This window comes from Erpetoichthys calabaricus, chromosome 2 (genome assembly GCF_900747795.2).
Source record: "Erpetoichthys calabaricus chromosome 2, fErpCal1.3, whole genome shotgun sequence".
NCBI classification, from domain to species: Eukaryota; Metazoa; Chordata; class Cladistia; order Polypteriformes; family Polypteridae; genus Erpetoichthys; species Erpetoichthys calabaricus.
The window spans coordinates 283189237-283202766 of NC_041395.2; the positions used below are offsets into that span (position 1 = coordinate 283189237).

Genomic DNA, 13530 nt, shown 5'->3' on the forward strand with positions numbered 1-13530 from the left:
TTAGTTTGTGCCTTTTTAACTTAAAGCAATGTGTGACACTGCCAATCAGTACTTTTTTTATCAGACATATTCAGTTAGGTTCAGAATTATAACACACTTTAAAAATGTATTCCAGTGCTCCATCCCTGTGGCTAAAATTATTTCTGCCTCCGTCCAGGTTCATAAACAATGGCAAATAACATTTAGCATATTTTATAAGCATCTATTTTAAAATAAAGATTTCATCAAAATAATTTGTATAATAAACTGCAGTCTATTTTGAATTTTTTTAAAGTTACAGTTCATACTATATAAGGATGTCTTAAAATGTCATTAAAACAACTTTACATACAGTATATTGTACTGTCTTTCTGATGATATTTATTAAATCATGTGGATGCCTTTATTAGTAACCTAATGAAAATATCTTAGAATACAAACATACTCAACATTTTTTTTCTTCCCCTTCCCAAAAATGTGCTTGTGAGGCTAATTGGAGGACCTAAATTGGTCTTGTGAAAGTCAGTGTACCATGCCATGGACTGGTTGAATCCACTTGCAGTGCTCTTCCACACAACTGTAAATTGGATTAAGTGGGTTAAGAAAATTGATTAATGGATATACAAATACAGTATATATAATATACAAATTTTGGCTATGAAAGTGCTGTAGAATAAAACTAAACAGAAGGTCATGCTTTTTTATAGTTAACCACAATAACTAATTACTTCCCATAAAATCTACACAATGTAAGGTCAATAAAAATATAGCATATTGCTGTTAGGGAACTGAAGTGTGGCCTGCATTGTGCAACATACAGTCAGCTTTAGCACATTGGGTGAGGAAATGAGGCAATCGCCTCAGGCGCCACTTTGGTAAGGGCGACATGCAACAGTATTTTTTTAATATTACGAAATAATAATGCAAAAATGAAAGTTAAGTCTTAATCTTATGAATTACATGCACATCCAGTGCCTTATTTTAACAGTTTCAAATTGCGCAGAACACATTTCTCACTGCCTTGCTGTACCATGAGCATCTGCGATTCAAAACAGCATATGCACATTTCAAAGCTATGTGCCAGTACATGATATTAGTGTTTATGTTCCTGCTTTTTTCATGTATTGTATTTTGTACAGTCATATGAATAAGTAGGTACATCCCATGAAATGTTTTTTTTTCCTTTTTTAGCATATGTTGACATATCATAATTTGATCTTAATTTAAATAGTATCTACTGATAAAGGTGATACTGTATATTATAAAAAATGTCAGTCCATTGGATAACTTAAATAAACGTAAATGCAAATTTTGCATGTGGAAAAAAGTAAGTACAATTGTCACTACTTCAAGTACCGTATCTAAAATTAGAATCGGGTGCACCCGATCAGGTGCAAATGAGTAGAGCATCATTAGAGAGGATCTTGGAGGAACCTGTCTTATTTAAATATCAGACATTTAGTTTGGTACGCTGTTTGTTGTTGAAGTGTGTGTTATCACTATGCCTAGATCAAAAGAGCTCTCAGAGGCCTCCAGATTATAAATGTTGCTGAGTCTGGCATGGGACATAAAAAAAGATCTTCAGACAAGTGGGAATTAAGCATCACACTGTTTGTGTGATAATCTACAAATGCCAACTTCTCCAGGTTAGGCTGCCCCAGTGTTTTCAGCCCAAGGCCAGAATGCAAGATGGTGAAGCAAGTCTCTAAGAACCACAGAATTTAATCATGGGACTTACATATAGCGCTTTTCACTATTGATGTCAAAATTCATGAGTCTAACATTAGAAGGAAGCTGTACAAGTTAGATTTACAGTAATCCCTCGCTATATCGCGCTTCGACTTTCGCGGCTTCACTCTATTGCGGATTTTATATGTAAGCATATTTAAATATATATCGCAGATTTTTTGCTGGTTCACGGATTTCTGCGGACAATGGGTCTTTTAATTTCTGGTACATGCTTCCTCAGTTGGTTTGCCCAGTTGATTTCATACAAGGGACGCTATTGGCAGATGGCTGAGAAGCTACCCAACAAGAGCGCGTATTACCTATTAAGTAAAACTCCTCAAATATATTGTGAGCACGGGGGCTGTTCACACCCCTAGAAGATATGGCCGCTCCTCAAAAAACACTGAAAGATTACCTTCACATTGCTCTCTTCCTTGCTGGGCTTAAATGTGGCTGCTTTGTCAAGTGATATGCTTCCTGCATGGTGCTTCGCATACTTAAAAGATCAAACAGCACGTATTGATTTTTGATTGTTTGCCTTTCTCTCTCTCTCTCTTGCTCTGACATTCTGTGCTCCTGATGGAGGGGGTGTGAGCAGGGGGGCTGTTCGCACCCCTAGACGATACGGATGCTCATCTAAAAATGCTGAAAGATTATCTTCACGTTGCTCCCTTTCTTGCAGCTGGTTTGTCAAGCGACATGCTTCCCACACGGTGCTTCGCATACTTAAAAGCTTGAACGGCACATATTGATTTTTAATTGTTTGTTTTTCTCTGTCTCTCTTACTCTCTCTGACATTCTCTGCTCCTGAACAGCCCTATTGATTTCTGATTGTTTGCTTTTATCTCTCTTTCTGACATTCTCTGCTCCTGACGCGCACTCCTTTGAAGAGTTTGCATTCTTTTAATTGTGAGACGGAACTGTCATCTCTGTCTTGTTATGGAGCACAGTTTAAACTTTTGAAAAAGAGACAAATGTTTGTTTGCAGTATTTGAATAAAGTTCCTGTCTCTCTACAACCTCCTGTGTTTCTGTGCAAATCTGTGACCCAAGCATGACAATATAAAAATAACCATATAAACATATGGTTTCTACTTTGCGGATTTTCACCTTTCGCAGGGGGTTCTGGAACGCAACGCCCGTGATCGAGGAGGGATTACTGTACATAGGAAGGTGTAGAAAGAACATTAAGGCAAGACTAAAATTTGCCATTGAACACCCTGGCAAAGATCAGGACTTTTGGAACAATGTGCTCTGGACATTTTGCTGGGCAAAAACCAAAGATGGCATTGGCCTGGTTGAACCTCTTACTAACTGTAAAGCATGGTGGTAGTAATGTTTTAGTTTGGGGCTGCTTTGCATCAGGGTTTGGGCATCTCACCATCATAGAATCTACTGTAAATTCTTTCTTGTACCAGAGGGTGCTTGAGGATAATGTGAGACCATCTGTTAGAATATTGAAGCTGAACCAAAAGTGTACCTTGCAACATGACGATGACCGTAAACATATCTGTATATCCACCAAGGAACGGCTGAGAAGAAAGTAAGGCAGGGTTTTGGAATGGCCAAGTCTAAGCCCAGAACTGAATCCCATCAAAATGCTGTTGTGGGATTTAAAACAGGCTGTGCACTCAAGACACACCTCAAACATTACACTCTGTATGAGAAGTGGGAAACATTTGTTGATGACAGTTATAAGAAATGCCTGCTAGAGGTTTGTTCTGCCAAAGCGGTAATACCAGATCTAGAGCCAAGAGTGTACTTACTTTTTCAACAGACAGAAATTACATATCTGTTCATTTTTCTTTGAGTAAATAATTGTTCTTTTTCATTTATATCATCTTTATTAAAACATACTGTTTAAATGAAGATCAGATATGTCCATTTACATTACGTTAAACTAGAAAAAAAAGTGTACTTACTTTTTCATACAATTTGAAATTGTTTTTAGATGGGCTTATCAGTACATCATTCAGATATCTGTCAGTGACATTTTACTGCTATGGGCAAATGGAAGCACACTTGGGCTCTGCTATTTCTCTTGTTTACGTTCAAAACCTTCCCCTTAGTGTGTACCTATAATGAAAATTCTGACAATTCATAAACACAATTTTTACAATGTATTTTTCAGGTTTGCTTACACAGGCAGAATGATTCTTTCAGTCACTGTATTTTGATTAACACTTTAAAAATTCTGAAAATGCCATATAAAGCCTTTTATTCTAAATTTTATATCTTCTTATTTCTTTTTAGGTGGAGGACACCTGTCTTTTCACTGCTATGCTGTTTCACACTCAATGTTATTTTCCTAACTCTTAATGAAGGTGAGAATTTTGCTCATATGAGTTGTCCCCAACAAACATTGACACCACATCTGAAAATCTCGTCATTAATTGAACTTGTGGATTGTGACACTACTAATATTATTATAAATACATCTAAAACTGTGCAAAAGTAAACAAGATAAGTGAAAATAACAATAAACTAACCCGCATGTCGGGAAACCAAAACCCACGCATGCCTAGGGTAGAGTTGCTAAACTTGACCATGTAATAGCGACCACTGCTTCATTTTCCCAGCAAAACAGTTGAACTATAAGAGTGGTCCGTACAGTGAGCAACACTGAGAGGAAGTCTCTAGAGGAAATTGGTGGCTTTATCCGAAGAGGAAATGTCTTCCGCAAGGGGAAGGTATCAGGTGCGCAATATTAAATCAGAACAAATGGTCTACCCATTTATTAAATAAAATATTGGAGGTCCCGTTTGATTATTTAGATTTCAACCCATCTTAGATGGGTAGCATAGCTAGTCTTTTATAATTTTAACACTTTCATCATGCTGATTTGCACAAGCCATGACATTTTAAATAATATATTTTACTTCCTGATACACTGTATGTATTCAGTTTTTTTGAGAGGAAGTGTTTGTAAGAAAACTAGCATAAAAATGTAGTTTATTATAATGTAAGAAAATGGATGTTTATTGTCCTAGTTATGTACATTTTTAAAATTAATTTTATCTTTTACTAGCAGGGGTACATGACATTGCTTCAGGTAAGGGCCACTGAGAGAATTTTGGAAGGAAACATAGCCAGTGGTCTTGCATTCTACAAATGGGAAAACTGCGAAATTTGATGAAGATAGTTTAATCAGTGTGGACTTGAATAATGGATAAACATAAACAGGAGTTGAATTTTGGAAAGAAACAAAGCCTACGGCCTTCCCCTCCTCTACAAATCTATGTGGTGGCTTTGCATGCTGGGCACACACATACACACACACATTCTGCTTTATATACAGTATTAGATTATGGGAGAAAGTTAATTCTTCACTGTAGATAATATAGTCATTTCTGTTACAGTAGTTATCATTTTCCATGTTGATTACATATGCAGGTAACACTCTCACTGTACTCACAGTGCACATCACACTAATAACCCCGTAAACCTATTTGTTTTGGATCATCGTGTATTTCAGTCTCTTAAAGAAAAAACAAAATATCAAATTATTTTCTAACCTGCTTATCTAGTTCAGGGTAGCAGTGATCTGCAGTCTGCAACATTGAATGTAACATACAAATCCATCCTATATAGTTCACCGGTCTATTGAAAGGCACTCTCATTCATACCCCTGACAATGTATGATTGCGTTATCCTATCACACACATCTTTGAAATGCTGGATGAAAATCTGATTATCCAGAGGAAAATCCATGTAGACATGGAGAGAATATACAAGTCTGCACAGATGATAACTGGCCCTTGGACTTGAACCCTGGACTATGGAGCTGTGAGAGAACAGCACTGGAAAATCAGTCATTAATTAATTTAGCCCTGCCCATCATAAGTCTTTTCCTTGAATGAGTATGATCTATCAAGCTCTGTTATTTTGGAATAATTATAGACTGTCATGGTGCCAGGATTTTGCTGGTGCAAAATTGTGAGGCTAGAGCAGTTAACTGGGCAATTAAAAAGTGGGATCCATTCTCAATGTTATGCTAGATATAAAATGCATTCTTTTTTATTTTATTTGCTTTGAAGATCTTTGATTGGATTTTTCTCTTCAAGTTCCTCTGTTTTTTGCTTTACAGTTGCCTGGTTCTCCTTCTCAGTATTGTGCATCTCCACTCCAGCAGTCCTTGGATACTTGCAAGAATGTGGAAGAGGAAGTCTTCCAGAGCAGCAGTTACAAAGAAGGAAGCATTACACAGTTGAACGGCAAGATCTAAAGACTGTGCGTCTTACTAGGCAGGAGGCTCTGTTGGAGGTCAAAGGCATGTGAGTATTGGAAGTGGGATTTGCCTATTTTCAAATACTTTTGAGTATTAGTGTACTCTTGTTAAGAAGGCTGAAATGTCCATGTCTCTTACAGAAATAATTGATAGTCTTGGTCATTGCATTGTGAAAAACAAAGTTTAGAAGGTACATTTCGTACAATGAAAATCATTGTACCATTATATTGTGTGCAGTTCACATACACTACCAGTCATAAGTTTTAGAACACCTCAGTTTTTCTAGTTTTTCTTCAAATTTAATGAGTTGAAATGCAATTAATGACCTAAAATTGTGTAAAGGTAAGCAGTAAACTGCCAAAGGATTAAATTTAAAGTTTAGGTTAACAAAAACTGAAAAGTATGAAATATGAGAATATTACAAATGGGTCCTCTTCAGGGAACAACTTATAGGTTACAACCTACAGATGTTCTGCATCTTTTATTTTACATTTTTTTTCTAAGGATAATAATGCTGTCTCATTTCATTGGTTAATTTCCGTTTTTTGCCATTATCGCTGGAATACTGTCCAAGTATTACATCAGAGGGTTTGGTAACACAGTCTGTTCCAACTCGGCTTTAAGTCAGACGGAGGGTTTTAATCAACAGACGTTGGGACACCGGTACAAACTGTTTGCTTCAACTTGCAAGGCTTAATTTACTTTAACTGGTGCAGAACACCTGTAGGTTGTAACCTATTCATTGTTCCCTGAAGAAGGCCCATTTTGTAATATTCTGATATTTCATTTTTTCAGTTTTTGCTGAGCTAAACTTAAACCTCTGGAAGTTTACTGCTTATATTTTCACCATTTTAGGTCATTCATTGTATTTCGTCTAATTAAATTTGAACCCTTAGACATTGTCCTCAGGTTAAATAGTCTGTTAGTACCAAATAATGATCCACTGTGTAATTTTTGTAAGATAGATAAAGTTTACATTTCTGTTTTGTAGTTTTCAAAAAATGTATCTTGTTGCTTCCTAGTCTGCGGCAACTGGAGGACATCTTATCAAGAGCGTGCTTTTCTGCTGTATCTGTGTATCGAGTACTATACTGGGAAGACCATAGCATCTCCTTTTTGTGAGTACCAGTGATACATAGTAATGCTACCTTACTTGCTTTGAAGCAATAAATAACCACTTTAAAGGTCAGTACCTGTCTTTTTACTGTCTAGTCCTTTATTGGGATGATTTTCTTGCATTCATTGTAGTGCAACAATCAAAGTAAAATTTTATAGTTATGTGATGGTGGTACTGTTCAGGAGTATAATATATTGTTAAATGTTTGCAGCAAGAAAAAGCAGTCTTCAACCATTTTTTAATAAATTCAGAGCTAATTTGTACCTATGCTGGTATGTCTGTTTATAAAAATTAATTCTTGATCTATATAGAATCAATTAGGGCTAAAGTTAAGGCTATATTATGATTATGAAATTAAAAAAACAACAGTGGCTCTCAAAAAGATTAATTTTCACCTTAGCTTTATATCTTTGATTATTTTAAGTATTGTGTCCCAGGATTCAATTCCTAATCCTAGCACTTTATGCTAAATTAACTGACAAAACTAAGGTACTATATTGTGTTTAGTGTCCCATTCAAGATGAGCTGAACCCTTGGAAACTGCTGCCTGATATGAATCCTCTGAAATCATACTTTAATATTCTCAAATCTACTTTAAGGAGTACTCCACCCAAATGTGATATTTGTGTTATATTATTTGCCCAATGTACTTTGTATTAGTGCCAGAGAAATATTTTTAATCTGATGTTTTCTTGCTGAGAAGAGAGAGAAAAAGTTTAAGACATACAGGAAGCAAACAAGCCTATCTGTTGCATAATCCATATGTGAGTTATCCAGTTGTATGCTCGGAACATGCATAGTACATGCTTTTTGGCTAAGGTATTGAGAAGACAAGCAGAATTACACCTTTTATTGGCTAACTGAGCAGATTACAATATGCAGTCTTTCAAGGCTGCTCAGGGCCCTTCTTCAGACAAGTTGTTGTTAAACTAGAAAACATGTGAACTGTTGGTCCTCCCAAGATCAAGGTACCAGGTCCAGTAGTTTGCAAGTACTAAAAGGTTGCTGTGCCACATGTGCTTGATGAGCAGTGGAGCTGTTATTCTTCTTCTCCTTCTTATAATGTAATCAGCTTGTGATATTTGCTTTACGCTCAGCAGATGTCTCTGCTATTCTTTTTCTTTCTGCCGTGTCACCTTCTCTTCACCTTCACGTCACTATAACTTCGCGGAGGTTTTGCTACCAACCTTTTTTGATTCCCCAGAGTGTATCACATCATATGCGTTCCATTAAAACTAGTATCAACTTCTTATTATATAATCAGCTTCTGCAACTTGCTTCACACTCAGCAGATGTAGCTGCTCTTGTTTCTATCTTGGCCATATGAGTTTCTCTAAAAATTTGCCTATGCTGGTTGGTGTAAGAAAGCCGTGAACCCTGATAACTTTATGGAAGGTGCTGCTATACTCAATTTATTGCATACATATTTTTTGCTTCAGCAGCACGTATCATATTGTAAGCTTTGGATTTTGACCAAGATAAAGGTACTATCCCCAGTGGTTCATAAATAATCATGTGATAAACAGAAACAACCTTTAAAATTTTATTTATTTTTATATTAGATATATATAGATACAGTATATATAATATATATATATATATATATATATATATATATATATATATATATATATATATATATATATATATATATATATATATATAATATAGATATAGATGTAGATAGTTACTTCCAGAATACCAAGAGCACACATCCATTCACTGCTCAAGAGTCCTGTCTTCAATTCAAAAAATTACTCCCAGGAGGCTTTAGTTCAATGTTTAGTATTCTAGAAGTAACTGTTTAACAACATTTTAGCAATAAAGCATTTGTTTTTCACTTTTATGAGCATGCAACTGAACAACTGACATGTGGATTATGCAACACGAGTAATGTGAGATTTTGTTTTTCTCTTTTTTCAATGAATGTTTTTCACAGTGTTTGCCATTGTATAGCACTGATCACTGTTTACTTCTGTTATATCATAATTTTTTTATCTCCTTTCTTCATGAAAACATGAGATTATATTTTTTTACTCTGCTACAAGTGCAAACTACACCTATCCTCACAGGTGGCACAGTGGTAGTGCTGCTGCTTTGCAGTAAGGAGATTATGGGGTTCACTTCCAGGGTCCTCCCTGTGTGGAGAGCGCTTTGAGTAGTGAGAAAAGCGCTATTTACTTGTAAAGAATTATTATTATTATTACACCGGGTAAGCAAAATACAAAAAATATCATTTTTGGGTGGAGCATTCCTTTAATCTTATTCAGGGTCAAAAGAACTCAAAGACTTTCGATTTGCAGAGCCAAAATACACATACATGTTCACACAGAACCAATTTAGAATTGCTTGCAAGCCTTACTTGCTCATCCTTGAGGAGTACCCAGAGAAGAACTGATGCAAACATGGAGAGAATATGCAAATTCCAACTCTAACATATATTTGATCAGATATCTTCGACAAATGCGGAGTAACCTATTGTCCTTAGAGATTATTGCATGTGTTCACCCAAGCTGAGGCTTTCCCTGTCTCTCTATCTTGTGCTGACATTTTTAAATGCTAGCCTTTCAGGACATACTGCACACATGCAAGGCATATTGCACCCTCCATTGGGCATCTGTCCACACTGGTAATTGAAATCACTTACCTTTCACCAGTGTGACTTGTTCTTTTCCAAGACAAGTTTTGGACAGGCCCACCTCTTGTCTTGCTTTTTTGCAATTCTCCCTTCACCCTTAGCACCATAATGTCATCCTGACAACCTGTCCCAGTGTGTTAAACTTCATTAATTTTCCAAAAGTACTTATTCCAATACAAAACCAAAGGGTTCCAATGCCGCCTCATCAATCCTGAAAAAGGTGCCACTTCATCATAATGATCACTCACTCGCATCAGGTCAATGTACCATCAACCTACAATATCTGCACATCTTTAAGAAGTATCAATGAAAACTATACTACACTGAGGAAAAACCTGGAGAAGTTAGAAGAATTCCATGCTAGCAGTTACCAGACTAGTGTCCCGCTATTCCACCCTATGTTGAACTTGTTTTTTCACATTTTTAACTATGTTTGTAGGTTTATAGGATATTGCATTGTCACATGTGCAGATTATAGTGACACTCTTACTTAATACACTAATCAACACCTTGCCACTTTCAGGCAACATAATTAGTGAGTATATAAGTACCTTACCTCAAAACTTTAGTCTTCCTTACTTGAGTTTCCTTACCTTGAAACATCTGTCTTTCTTACATGAAAAATCTTAGTACTTGCTTGCAATATAAATACTTATTTTGAAAAAAATGAAGCTGTAACCAGTATAGGTGGTAGAAAAAAACAGTAGATTATTGCATTATTTTTCATAGTGATATATACTGAGTAATACTGAAGACAATTATCTGGATTTTTTGGCATTATTTTTAGCCTTAGAGTTTCCAATTAACCAGTCCTGAGTCTAGAATTTTTTTGAGAAGAAACACAAGAATTGCTATGAATGTTTTTTTTCACTAATTTTGTTCTGTATTTCACCCCAAGTCATCATTGTCCCCACTCTCTTTGTTTCTAGATTCTATGGAGGACTCCTCACATTAGTTTCTTTGCTCTATCTGGTCCCATTTTCCTGGGTTCTGGCTGCTGGAAACACTGCCCTCTTTCTGTGGAACAAAGATTTTTGGCGAGGTTAGTTGAGTGATAATTCTGTACTAAACAAGTGGGTTCAGCAAGCAAATGGATAGCCGATTGACAAGAAAGAGTGTGTGTTTATATTTTGTAGTAATCTATAAGCAAATTTATTAGCAAGTAGTTTGAGAAGTAATTTTTGAGTTCTGTTTTAGCATGGCACAGCCATATTTTTATTTTGTCATGAAAACAGTAGATGTTTCCTTGAATATTTCTTAATAGATAAATTAGGAACTTAAAACATATACCTGAAATTGACTGTTTGTAGTTTTTGTTCCCTAGGGATCTGCTCAGGGGTCAGTGGCCCCAGCAGAATGATGAATCATGTCTTTTTTGGATTTAAATGTCAAGACACAAGCGGTATAGCTGCAGATTTTTCAAATGTTGGTAAATATTGTCCAGGACTATTTTTCAGCTTCAAAGTAACTTCCACTGTGGTTTAAAACTAATGTTGTAAATAGCTGGTGTCAGTTTCTATAGCAATCATCATTTATTATTGAACAGCAAATTACAAATCCTTAGAAATGACTGATTGCAGAGGCCTCACAAAAACTGAAGTTTGCAGGATATGGTTTAGTAGAATGTATATAGGAAATATTATACTGTATAATAGGAAGAAAAACTGTTATGAAAATAAATGCAGTACTTTGAATATACATTTAACTTAGCTGATTGGGCAGTTGTTGAATGTTCATCTAATTTGAGTTCACCATGCTTCTAGCCTGGACTTTGTATTAATTCTTAATTGATTAATAATGCTACTTTGTAAATGTAATGTAATTATTTATGATTTAAAACAAGTATTGCTGAGATGATTACATTGCCAATTATTACAGCCCTGTATTTAGCATAGAAACTTAGCAGATTGTGAAGCAAATACTGCAGACCTTGTTAGTGCAAATAGTCTGATCTGCCAAACAGCCAGTCATATGTCTTCAACTTGGTACATATTGCATGTAGACATGGCCATTTTATGCATTTAGAAGATATAAAAATAAAATTAAAATGATCATTTAGGTATTTATAACTAAGTATGAGCTAATACTATACTATACCCCAGTATAGTTCATTATTTCATGTATGTGTGCTTTCTACTCTCAGATAAAGCAGATTAATGAATCCCTTTTTGGATAATACAGAATCACCTGTGTTCCGAGCAGTGAAGGCAGCTTTTTGAAAAATAGCATGGTTCTTTGATAACAATTTGAATTTAATTTTATATTGCATGTTTTATTTGAGCGCTGCTGCTTCGCAGTTAGGAGACCTGGGTTCCCTTCCCGGGTCCTCCCTGTATGGAGTTTGCATGTTCTCCCCGTGTCTGTGTGGGTTTCCTCCGGGTGCTCCGGTTTCCTCCCACAGTCCAAAGACATGCAGGTCAGGTGGATTGGCAATCCTAAATTGGCCCTAGTGTGTGCTTGGTGTGTGGGTGTGTTTGTGTGTGTGTCCTGCGGTGGCATGTCACCCTGCCCGGGATTGGTTCCTGCCTTGTACCCTGTATTGGCTGGGATTGGCTCCAGCAGACCCCCGTGACCCTGTGTTCAGATTCAGCGGGTTGGAAAATGGATGTATGGATGGATGTTTTATTTGAGCGCTGAGGAGACCTGGGTTCGCTTCCCGGGTCCTCCCTGTATGGAGTTTGCATGTTCTCCCCGTGTCTGCGTGGGTTGCCTCCAGGTGCTCCGGTTTCCTCCCACAGTCCAAAGACATGCAGATTAGGTGCATTGCCGATCCTAAATTGTCCCTATTGTGTGCTTGGTGTGTGTGTATGTGTGCCCTGCGGTGGGCTGGCACACTGCCCGGGATTTGTTTCCTGCCTTGCGCCCTGTGTTGGCTGGAATTGGCTCCAGCAGACCCCCGTGACCCTGTAGTTATGATATAGTAGGTTGGGTAATGGATGGATGGATGTTTTATTTTGAGTATGGATGCAGAGCACTCAGACAGGTTTACAACTATAATGCAGTAACAAACGTTAAACTACACATTATTTACTTGCATTGAAACACAAATCAGGTTACACAAACAGTAAAACAGAGGAATTTCAATTAGTGTAAGATAAATAAATGTCATGTCACTGTAAATTATGACAGAAATATGGCCAATTGATAATGAAAACTGAAAACTTGAGACAGCAAAACAAGACAAAGTCATTATCAAAGTCAGAAGACACAGTTGCCAATGTCATATTTTGAAATATGTACTGTTAGCACTGGGTAGGCTAATTAAAAGATGAATTCCTTTCATCCTTGTATTTTAAGACTTCTAGTATCTGTGGTGTCATTTCCCATGGGCTAGAGTAGCAACTTGGTAATATGTAAGTGGTACCAAGTTCCCTCGCAGAATTCCGAAAAGAGAAACTGGACGGAGGAGGGTCAGTGACAAATCATATAGATTGTTATCCTTGTAATTTTCTGCAAATAGCTAACAAACAGTGAATCAGCAACTCTAATGAAGGCCCATTTGATTGAGGTGATAAACCTTCAACCTGATTTAAAATTTTGAGACTGATGTCTCTATTGTGTGTGTGTGTGTGTGTGTGTGTGTGTGTGTGTGTGTGTGTGTCCTGCGGTGGGCTGGCGCCCTGCCTGGGGTTTGTTTCCTGCCTTGCGCCCTGTGTTGGATGGGATTGGCTCTAGCAGACCCCCGTGACCTTGTGTTAGGAAATAGTGGGTTGGAAATGACTGACTGACTGAAAAACAACAAACATCCTTTCAAGTACACATCAGAATGGTTAAAATGAAAGAAAACATTTGACTTGGCTGTGGATGATAGAGTGGATGTGCAGCATTACTTATAATGGCA

General features: G+C 36.8%; 1 protein-coding gene across 2 annotated transcripts in view; it reads left to right on the forward strand.

The window, feature by feature from the left end:
* The window catches only part of zfyve27 (zinc finger, FYVE domain containing 27), a 126049-nt gene that overhangs the window by 13215 nt on the left and 99304 nt on the right, over positions 1-13530 (forward strand). For both annotated transcript variants that reach the window (XM_028795653.2, XM_028795654.2), the window contains exons 3-6: positions 3960-4030; positions 5794-5980; positions 6957-7052; positions 10619-10731. In XM_028795653.2, coding sequence (XP_028651486.1) covers positions 3960-4030; positions 5794-5980; positions 6957-7052; positions 10619-10731 — 467 coding nt within the window. The remainder of the gene's footprint in view (positions 1-3959; positions 4031-5793; positions 5981-6956; positions 7053-10618; positions 10732-13530) is intronic.